At 36.3% G+C, this 11,714-nt stretch overlaps 1 protein-coding gene across 1 annotated transcript in view; it reads left to right on the forward strand.

Annotated features, from left to right (window-relative positions):
* The window catches only part of ORC5 (origin recognition complex subunit 5), a 75,044-nt gene extending 64,561 nt beyond the window's left edge, over nt 1–10,483 (forward strand). Inside the window, exons 13-14 of the mRNA XM_045565241.1 lie at nt 974–1,086; nt 9,931–10,483. Of these exons, the coding sequence (XP_045421197.1) occupies nt 974–1,086; nt 9,931–9,976 (159 nt within the window). The 3' untranslated portion in view covers nt 9,977–10,483. The remainder of the gene's footprint in view (nt 1–973; nt 1,087–9,930) is intronic.
* Nucleotides 10,484–11,714: the final 1,231 nt, after the last annotated feature.

Genomic DNA, 11,714 nt, shown 5'->3' on the forward strand with positions numbered 1-11,714 from the left:
GAACCCAGCAAATCACTACTAATATTATTTTTATTATTCATAGAATGTTTACTTAGCATCTGTAATGTATTAGTCCCAAATTAAGTGAGCACTTTAATTTCTAAGATGCATAATTAGGTATTACAGATATTATAACTGAAAACTCATCCTTTATATTGCCATAGAGCACTTGCAGGTTACCAAGTTTCCAGATTTTTTCTTCTTGCTGTTGCTAGCTCTTTTCCTACTGGCCTACATGAGATGCAAATAAAAAATTGGGAGAAGATAATGAGCAGCTCAAAGAATTTCAGCTCTTAGATTAGCTTGCTTTCTTACATTTCAGAGGACTTAATACTTTGGCCTCATGGATGTGAAGTTATTTTGTATTTTGACTTTGACCTATCAAAGTACACTTCTGCTTTTGCCAGTATTGCTCCTTCTGTTATTTTCCTCACCACTTGATCAAAGTTTTAAAGCAAGACCAAGCCCAGGTCGAAGGGATTCATTTTTTATCTTTTATTTAACCAGTGACCCACTCCAAAAAAGGCCCAAATCCACATTGTAATTGATTGATTCCTAAGAAACTATAGATTTTATATTCTGAGACATTTAGATAAAAACTCCCTAAAATGCTTATTGTAGTGAAGGAATGTGCTGTATTTGTAGTTTTCAAGGTTTAGCATTCATGTGTCTTGAGTCATTAACGAAACAAAGCTGTCTCTAGTGAAATCCTTAAGGACTGATTGTTAGTTTGAATCAATTGTTAAACTAGGACTCTTTAACAACTTGTCCTAGCTGTTAAATTAGGACTTTAAACATACGAACAAATTTGTGTATATATAAATTTAAAAGTAGTCTCTTCTTTGCAGATATTGTAGGTATTTTTGTGGATTCAGTTATATATTTTATCAAAGGCACTATAAAATGTTTCAGAAACAAGGACATCATATAATTTCATTAAAATAGTTTCTCATAAAAATGTTGTCATTTTTAGATTACTTCTCTAGTGACCCTTCAGCTGTTAACCCAGGTTGGCCATGAAGATCAGCTTGATGGACCAAAATACAGATGCACGGTGTCTCTAGACTTCATCAGAGCTATTGCAAGGTATGGATAGAATAATCATTAAGGTAAAAGGTCTTGAATTACGTAAATGATATACTAAATATAAAAATTAATGTTCTTCCTAATGTAACATCATTAGTTTCTTAAACAAGAGATCATTTAAGTGCCAGTGACTAAGCCCTACTGTAGAATGAACCCTCTCATCAAATATACAAGTGATACAAAATTGGGAGAAACAGCTAATGTGTTAGATGGCAAAAATCAAGATTCTGAAAGACCTTCACAGACTAGAATAATGGTCCCATAGTATTGCAAGGTGAGATTTAATGGACAATTGACTACAAAAAACTCATATGAACTGAAACAAGATGGGACAGACCTGGCTTAAGTCCTAAGTTTTTTAGCTGACTACAAGGCTTTAAAAATCCTGACTTAGGTAACTCTGATAGAAATATAGTGTCTAGTTCAAGGGATATAATAGTTCTGTGTTTTGCCATAGACAGATCAAATGTGGTGTGCTGTGCTGTGCTTAGAGTTTTATGAGGGGCACTGACAGATAGGTACATGCTGAAGGGGCATGAGGAGAGTGGTAGTGCAAGGAACTGTGTCACAGCCCTGACTGAAGGACAGAATGTGAGAGAAAAGCCTTAGAAAGGACATGTTAACTGTCTCAAATATTTCAGGGGCTGTCAAGAGCAAAGTGTATGAAACTCATTCTGAGTAATTCTAAAATGTTAAAAATTCCAGGGAGGAAAAATATGTTTGTCAAAATGAGAGCTGTCTAAAAATGTAATGAGTTTCCTCACAAAGAGGTGTACGTAAAGTGTTCAAGCCATTTATATGAATAAATGACTTCATCTCATGGTTGCAGCTGGATAACAGTCTGTCAGGACTGTAGTAGAAGAGGTAATGCATATGTTGACGGGTAGGTTGAACAAGACAAGCCATAAAACTGAGTTCCCAAACTTTCTGAATAGGAAGACTCCATTTTAACATCCTTTTTAAGTTAATCATGAGGGCATTAACATATATTTCAAAATGCATAATACATAGTCCTGAGACATTATTTGTTCACCCTAAAAATAGTGCTTGACATAGATATGGATTTGCAGATCTCCTCTAGTGAATTTTACAGCTTTTTGAGGATCTGAAGTCTACAGGTTCACAGCCTCCACCCCGAAATCATCTAAATTAAAAGTTCTGCCAGGCACGGTGGCTCACTCCTATAATCCCAGCTACTTGGGAGGCCAAGGCAAGGGGTATTCATTCACTTGAGGCTAGGAGTTTGAGGCCAGCCTGGGCAACATAGTGAGACCTTGTCTGTAAAAAAAGTTTTTTTTAAATTAGTCAGGCACAGTGGCGCACCTATAGTCCCAGCTACTTGGGGAGGTTGAGGCAGGAGGATCCCCTAAGCCCAGGAGTTCAGGGCTGCAGTGAGCTATGATAGTGCCACTGCACTCTAGCCTGGGTGACAGAGTGAGATCCCATCTCTAAAAAAAAATTAACTAAAAGTTCTGTGATACTATGATGGTAGGTATTTGCCACATTTTGATGGCATATAGACTCTAAAATATCAAATGAGGATTTTAATGTTTCATTATGATAAAACCAGACAAACTTTTACACAGAGGAAATTGGGCAGAAACTTTTTTAAATGTATTCAGTATGATCATAGAGTGATAACTTTTCTTTTTAAAACAATGGTATTGCAACCTCCATTACTAAGAACCTCTATCTAAGGCAAACTTTGGGATAAAGCCTATATATTTCAGGGGTTTTGTTGTTATTCCAAATGGGTTGGGTTGTGCCCCACCATAATTATGTACAAGACAAATGTTTGTGAGTCCTTAATATAGTGAGTATACATTGAATCAGACTGAATTTGTTGTCACTTAGTCCATAGCATCACAGTGATAGATGTTAAATAAATCCAGGGATGTGCACTTCCGTTTATCACCTCAGAAGGAAGCAAGAACCATAGACCTGGAATTTTGCCCTAGAACTTGGGAACTCTGTTACTTTGTTACTTTTGTTTCTTTACTGTTCCCTACTTTCCATGGCAGCATCCAAACTATAAGCACCCTCTTCTTCCCACATCTGTCCTCTTCCACTCTGTCATGCCCATATCATTTTATGCTTTCTGCTGACTTGACCTCCCTCCCATATCCTTCCATCTTCTCCTAATACTTTTTTTCATTACCTTAACTAAAACCCACTTCTTTCCTGGGGATGCTAAATTCCTCGGAGTTATCCCTGATGGTAGCTACTTATTTTCTCAAACACCAATCACTCAGGGTTGGAGGTAATTTCTGTGTCATCTTTCCTTCTTGTTGCCACTTGCAGACTGTTAGTGCCCCCAACTTTTTGTAAAAATGTGGGCATCTTTGAAACTCATGCAGTCGGGCTCTATTTCCTATTATCCTTGTGACTGATTACCTTTCACCAACCTCCCAGCCATTCCACCTTGTGTATTGAAGAATAGAGCATGTGGTTTACAGACTTCTTTTCCACCTAGATTTTTAACTCTGTTCAAAGCACAAATCTTAACATTTGTGTTCACTCTGTTCAGCTTTCACTGTTTCACAGAACAAAATTGAAACCATCAGTTGAGACTCCTTCAACTACCTACATTGGTGCCCATCTTCTCTTTCTTCACGTTTTTCAGTAGCGTGGGGTTCTTTTTCCTATCTAAGGTGGATTCTTCCACCTATGCTCTGAATTCCATCTCTTTCATTTCCCCAAAACCTTTGTGAGTCTCAGGCTGTTTGTCCTGTCTGTGGCACCTAACATTGCTGACCACTCTCTCTTTCTGAAAACTGTCTTCTTTTAGAGCCCATGATTCCACAGTCTTCTGTTTTTCCTCCTCATTCTTTGGCTTTTTTTTTTTTTTTTATAAGGCTCATCTGCCAACTTATCCTCCCCACCTGACCTTTAAATATAGCAGTTTCTTGAGGCTTGGTCCTAGGCTCCTTCTCTTTTGAGGTTATACTTTTTTCCAAGGCAACTTTAGCTACACCTTTGACTTCAACAACCAACTATATATTAATAACTCCCATGTTTTTAAAGATCAAACCTTTTTAAAAATATATATTTCTTTAAAGATGAGACCTTTTTAAAAATATAATCTTGACCTTTACATTTCCAAAACTGAACTCAAGGAATTCTAACCTCTGCCTCAATCCACCAACAGAAAGGGAAAGATCAGGTTTTCCACCAGTGTTCTCCATTTCAATGATTAGCACTGCCGTCTGCCATGTTGCCCAGGCCTGAAACTGGGGAGTCCTTCTTGACATCTCTCTCTCCCACACTCCCAATATCCAATCACTAGTCCTGTTGCGCCTACCAGGCCTACCAAGCGCCTCCTATATGCCTCAAACTTATTGATTTCTTATCATTATACTGTTACTACTCTAGACCAAGCCATTGTCATGTTTTCTCTTGTAGCCTGCTAATTGATCTTCTGTCTAACTCTTACCCCCTTACAATTTATTCTCCACACGATGTCAGAATAATTTTATAAAAATTTAATGGCACCCTTCTACTTTAAAGTCTTCAGTAGTTTCCCATAACTCTTGGAATAAGTAACAGAATCTTTTGAAAATCGACAAGGCCGAAGTGATCTGGCCCCTGTGGGTGCTTGGCCACGTCTGGCACACATACCTTCTTCCCTCTTTATTTGCACTTTAACAACTCTAGCTGTCTTTCAGTTTTTTTTTATTTTCACCACTTTGCTTCCCATTCTTGCATATGCAGCATTTTCCAACTTCTCCTCCTCTTTATCTAGCTACTACACAACCTTTAGATTTCAGCTGAAATGTCTGTTCCCTAAAAAAGCCTTCTCAAACATACTATGACCACCATCACTCCCTTCTCCCCCAACCACACACAATAAGGAAGGTCCCACTTTGTTCTTTAGGATGCTTATCATAATTTTAATTAAATAACTAATTGGAATAATTAGAGTTCATCTTTCTTTCTAGAATATAAGTCCATGAAGCTCAAAGCACACACTGTGTCTATCACTGCCTCAACCTCAAACTTAGCACAGTGCTTTAAACTTAGTGTGTGCTAAATAAATATTGCATCTCTTTCTGTAGTAATTAACAGTGAAACTTAGGTGAAAGGGAACCATGTGGCCTTGTTTTGGGGGGCAACAAGAGGAAGGGAGCTAAGGAGACAGTCTTACTCCAAATCAAGACTTGATGGAGAAAGGAAGTCCCAGGGATAGTTACCAAAGAAGGGGTAGGTTGGCCTAATTTTCAGACATCTGTGGCAGCGAACAAATGATTAGATCACAGGACATGTCCAAATGTCTAAAATAAGGGAATCAATAACTTTTTCACAAGTTTCTTGTAAAAAAAAAAAAAAACTCTGCAGTTAATGAAAATCATACTTTTGAAGGATAATACAGGAAAATACTCAGGGTATACACTTAAGTGGATAAAGCAGTTACATATAAAGTCATATATACAAGAAAACTAGGAAAACTTAAGGGAAGGTGGTAATGGTCAAAAGTCAATTGCTACCAAGAAATCAAGCAGAGGCCTCTGATTTAATGATAAAGCAGTCATTGGTAACTCTATCAGGAACACTTTCAGTGATATGATGAAGTATATGTCAAATTATAGTGAGTTTAAATAGTATTTATGAGAAAGTAGATGTAGCAAATAGAGATAATGCTTTTCATTGACTTAACACTTGTGTTGCCCATTGTAAACAAAACACTGTGCTAGGCCTTGGGGAGATACAGCAACAAGAATAACATAGCTATATCCTCTCCTCATGAGCCTGTATTCTGGGATTTTTTGCCATACAGAGGGAGAAGGGATTATACCTGCTAAAGGGGGTGTAGGGTTGAGAGGAGGCTATTATTTATTTTTTAAAGATGTGAGCATATTTAAATGCTGATACGACGAGGCAGATAGAGCAGAGTTAATGATACAAAAGAGAGATTAACATAAAAGCACAAAATCCTTGAAATGTTATATAAGTTTGGGATTTAGAATATGAGTTGAAAGAGCCCTGGATGAGAGAGAGGGATCCTCTTGCCTTATAACAAGAGAAAAAGATGGATTCAGATAGAGCAGAATTTGGAGGTTTGGTGGCAAAAAAGTTGAGAGAGTTCTGATCTGATGACTTCCATATTCTCTATGAAGAAGGAGGCAAAATTGAGACTAACGGCAGAATATGGAATATTTGAAATACCTGCCGTGGAGAATGGAATAAAGTACTGACAAGGAAAACAAGTTGTTGGGAGTGTTGAGGTTCTTGACCTTGAATTTACAGTGGCACCAATCTGTGAGACTTGTGATCTCCTCCAGCAGCATTCCGTATGCTAGATACTCGGACAGGAAGGAATTATAAATGAGATCACATAGTACTGGGGTTTTGCCAGGTGAGTTTAGTGGATGCTAGCAAGTGAGCACTTGATGTGATGAAGCATGGAGTTTAAGCTAGGAAAGAAAGAAGTAAATCTAGTCAGGGGCTCATAGTTCGGTGCCTGGCACATAGGTACTCATTAAGTATTTGTAGATCAGGAAAAAATGAAGAGGTTTGTGAACTGGTTGTCCCGAGGTATTCCTGACAGCATAAAAGGAAGAAATTGCAGATCAAAGGGTCCAGTATGAATATATGTTTTTAGAGCTTTTCTGAGTGTGATCATGAGTAAAGGTTATTGAGAAAGACAAGTATGCAGTGAAGTCACCTGGCTGATGCCGGTCTCGGGATAGAAATAAAGACTGAACTGATTGCGGAATTATTCAGGGACTACAATATGGTGATAAGGGAATAGACGGTGGCAAACAGAATGGTCTGAATCTCAGCGGAGTGGAGCTTTTGCACAAGAATACCAACGACACCTGACAATTATCCGGGGTACAGTAGAGAGTTGAACCTTCATTTGGAAGGAGTGAAGATAAGACCGTGTCCTTTGCTGGGAACCAAGTTTCAGTTAAACCCTGAAGGAAAAAAAAATACAACATTCATTGATGAGATAGAGGATTTAGAGAACTTTAATGATCAAGAAACAATGTAAAGGTTTGTATAGAGAAGCAATAGGAAGCTGGTTCCAGAAAAGGTGAAAGAAGGCAGATGACAGATGACTGAAGCTTATTAATATTGTTCTTGGATTGTTCTTAATGTGAATGTTACAAGTTTATGATTGTTTTTTCTCCATAATCGGTGGGAAACACTACAAGGTAACCTAAGGTTGCAACTTAAAGTTGTATGGTTGCAAGTTGTCAGAAGAACCAAATTAAAAAAGAACCCAAACTCAAACTACCCACAAGAACATAAAAGGAAATAAAATAGTTTCCCATGAGAAAAAAGATATTTTAATATCTTGTAAAAGAATTGACAAAAATGAAACAAAAGGATAAAGGCAAAATTAAATCCTTAAATACATGCCATATAATTAACGTCTATTAAAGTATTCTACATTCTGATTTAAAAATTACTCCTAGGAAAATTGCTACCAACACTATTTCTGTTTACTGTATTTCTTTCTAGCTGCTTACTTTAGAAAATAATTCATTTGTGTTCTGTGGGAGAGAATCTCCTGTAATATGTAAAAGTTATCCAAAATTCTTAAAATTGCATTTACATGAATCTAATATCCATGAAAAGCCAGAGAAAGTAAGTGCAAAGTACATAACTCTCTTTGTAAGTTAAAACTTTAAAGTGGTTTTGTGTCTGACATAATTTTTGATGTTGCTCCTGTGGTTATTCTAACAATTTCTGCCATGTCTTGGAAGAATTTATGTGAGATCAATTGGCAAGTCACCTGTTTATATTGGGGTGGAAGAATGATAGAGGTAGGTACACATCTTGGACAGTTAATGTTGCTTAAAGGAATAATCTTATATTCAATTCCTTATTAATTTAGTTTTTTTGTAAAATCTTAAAATCTTACTATATGATTCAGTTTGCTTGAGAACTTCCCAGTGACAAAGCAGAGAAATGGAATATAGTGAAGCTTTTATAAATGAACACACTTAAGTTGCATAGTGTTTTTAAATCACTCCATTTATTCTGTTAAAGAAAATTTTATTGCACAAATTGTGCTATAGTGAAGCGCAATAGATTTCTGAAAATAAATTTTTTAAAAAATAAAGGAGTCCTATCACAAACAAATCACAGTATTTTCATTTGTTTGTGTTCTCTTTTAGTATTAGTCTGTTAGACAACCATTTCTCTGTAGCTATCACAACATATTTGCAATTCTCTGTTCTCCTTTTCTCCCTTAATATTGTAGGTATGCCTTCATAGTGATCATTTTGTATGGCTGTGTAATATGCCATCAAATAATATCTTGTAATTTAGGGATTTCCTTAGTGTTGGAATTTAAGTTGTTTTAATCTTAGCTTTTCTAAACTTTTGTTTTCATTCAAGGCCAAAAACCAATAAAACAACATTAAATCTATTTTACCTTGTTACTTTAGGTTTATAACCTTAAGACCTAAAGCTATTGTGGAGAAATATGCCTAGAGAGAGATGTACAAATTCCAGTTCCCTTTTTTGTCAGTGGTTAAAAGTAGCCTACTATATCTGTTTCCTTTCTAAAATCTAAAAAAAGTCTTTTCAACCAGCATCATGATTTTTTCTTAAATCATTTGTTAGAGGTACCTGTTGCCAGTAAATTTGGATGGTTATAGAGTTGAATGAAAGAAAACCACATAAAAATAAAATAGCGTTATGATTTAATAACCATACCATTTGTGTCTTTATGCATAAGATTCTTTTTAAATTTAAGTAACTATTTTTAGTTGTTTTATCACTGCTAATGATAACAGAATTGTTTCAGCAGCATTTTTATACCACTTGGAAAAGTTTAGTGTTCTCTGGGGAAGCATTATTATAATGAAACAATTAAGGCATTCTTTAGTCCAGCATTAGGTACCACAATAACTATAGCATCTCTTTCTATAATAGTTATTTTTAAATGTGTTTTCATAAGCAGTTTCTATAGTTTCCCATTCCAAAGTTTTTTAAAAATTTGATGTCAGTCATTTGCTTAGAAACTTTTTTAGAAAGTTTATTACAAAATGATAGGAAAAAAACATTAATTGATGATGGTTTAATAAATAAGAACATGCAATTAGTGAATCTTTAAAAGGCTGTTCTCACATGGATGATTATTTTTGCAGAATTCAATACTTAAGGCTTTAATTTTATACTTATTGCTCTATCATTATATCTAATTATTTTGACCATTTATTCAAATAATAAACCTCTAAGTCTGAATATTTATAGTGAAGAATGAGTTTGGTGAAAAGAAAATAATTATATGTCTCTCTCTCTCTGTTTTATTCCGCCTGCCATCAGAGTACAAAAATATACATTCACGTCGTCTGTTTATTGTATCGTATTCTTGGATCATACAGATTTAGTTACAATACACATACAGGTCAGCCAGCGTTAAAAGACTGAAAAGAATGAAAACTACAAATGAGGACAGATGAGCTATGCATTATGTAATGACAAAACAGGTGTTTTGGAAGATAAGCAATGTTCAGAAGCAAAGAAGATTTAAATACTTTTGCATCTCTAATTACTTTATTCTGGCTATTAGACAAAAAACAAATAGCTTTCAAATGAAACCTAAACTTTCTGTAGTACAATTGAAATACAGAATGTTGAATAGCTCTAACTTCATTTCCTTTTTTTAGAGAAGCAAACTTTGTGCATGGCAAAAACAAACTTTTTAAAAAAACTGTGTTCCTCGTGACATTTAAAAAATTAGTGTCAACCTTGTAATGGTGCATTTGATAACACTATAGGATTGTTTAGCATGAATTGTGAATTATCTTGCATGTGCTTCACAGAATCATACAAAGCTGAGCAGTCTAGGGGTGAGGATGCTAACATGTTATCTGTTTTTGTTTATAGGACGGTGAACTTTGACATAATAAAATACTTGTATGATTTCTTGTGAAAACAAGCTTCAAAGCCATATGGACACTGTGACAATGACTAAGCCAAGCTGTGTTCATCCAACTACTTAGCTGGCCAGGGAGAGGAGTTCTTTGGCTCTATTGGATTTGTCCAAACAGGTGCTGGCCCAGCATGGAATCTGATGAAAATATTCTGATTGGTCTGGGTGGATGTGAGCAGAAGACTATTTACCAGGGACCCTGGAGTATTTGGAAGCAACGTGTTAATTATAAACAGCAGGGTTTGAGCACAATCTGTTCTACTCTTAATGATGTTATCTTAACACTGAAATTGCCTGAAACCCATTTACTTAGGACTACGTTTTGCTCTGTGAACTATCCCCTGCGCTTTGAACGTGCCAGCAGCCCTTGTTTATATGCCCAGTCTTTTCACTTCCTCTCTACAGGAGCCTCTGCCGTTGCTTGCCAAAGCAGATTTTCCTAGGGCCACCATTTTAAAAGATCTTAGTTGCAAAATATAATAAATACAAGTTCTTTTTTAAATCCAAGCTTATGTGTGCTTATCTTTTTTCACCCAATTTTCTCAAAAGGCAAGGTAGTTTGATCAGATATAGATCAGCTTTCCATCTCTAAGCCGACTTAGTTTGATCAGATATAGATCAGCTTTCCATCTCTAAGCCGACTTGATAACTACATTGTGCTTGTGTAAGGTTTATCTGGTCACTCACTCTCTTGCAGTTAACCACCCAACCTGGCTTTTTGTCAACATGATGGTTTTCTTTAGTCATTGATTGGCCTTTAAGAGTTCCACAATAAAATTTTTTCCTATTATTTTAGTTATGAACCTTGGTTCTCATTTTCATGTCTGTTTATATTTTTGAAAAAGTTTTCTGTTAGCATTGAAATGCTTGAAAATTATTTTGAGTAGATTTAAAGTACTTAATTACAGAGCTTAATTATTTTATTTGTTTATTCCTTTTTTGAAGAAAAATTCTCACAGTAGGCACTCCCGGATAGAAAGCCTTTTTATGTAGTGATAAGCTGACACTGGTTCAAAGAAAACAAGTGGTTGTCTACTTGATTTTATTTAGAGGTGATGGGCTAGGGAGAGAAGGAATAGAATTCCCTTTTGCCTCTCTACGTAAGACAGCAAGGGAAGATTTTTTTGCCCAAAGGGTGGCATCCACAACAAGTGATAGCACATCCTCACTCTCTTGTCCCACAGAAAATGGTGAAGTTTTGTGTTTCACAAGATGTGTGGAGAAGCCAGAACGAGGTTAAAGCTATGTGTAGTGTGGATTCAGGCTTAGGTTTCCTGCACGTATAAATCCACGTGTCATCAAGGTAGAAAGCATTATGGGGAGCTGATTTGAGGAAGAGCAATGCCACCTGGGGTAGGTTTTAGCCCCTCGTATTTTGCTGTGCAAATGCATGTCTGTTGTGCAGCCTGTCAGGGACAGGGCCAGTCTGCATTTTAAAGGAAGAACTCTGTTATCAGAGGGGGAGAGATCATCAAATAGGAAGCTAAGGAGAAGGACAGAAAGGAGGCAAAGTTTCCTACGAGTGACTGTCCATGCCTTCACCTCACTGCTGGTGACCTGTCTCCTGCCCAGCACGTTTGCTATCCTTGTTACCAGCCTGGTGTGTGGCTTTGCCACACGACACCTTGTAACCAGATTTTCCCTGCTCCTGATTGGGCCATCAGAACTTTCCTGTTTTATAATTTACTTTCTAATGGTTTGCTAAATGATTCACTAATTTGATTAATTTATTTAAACG

Source organism: Lemur catta, chromosome 11, assembly GCF_020740605.2.
Source record: "Lemur catta isolate mLemCat1 chromosome 11, mLemCat1.pri, whole genome shotgun sequence".
In the NCBI taxonomy this organism is placed as follows: domain Eukaryota; kingdom Metazoa; phylum Chordata; class Mammalia; order Primates; family Lemuridae; genus Lemur; species Lemur catta.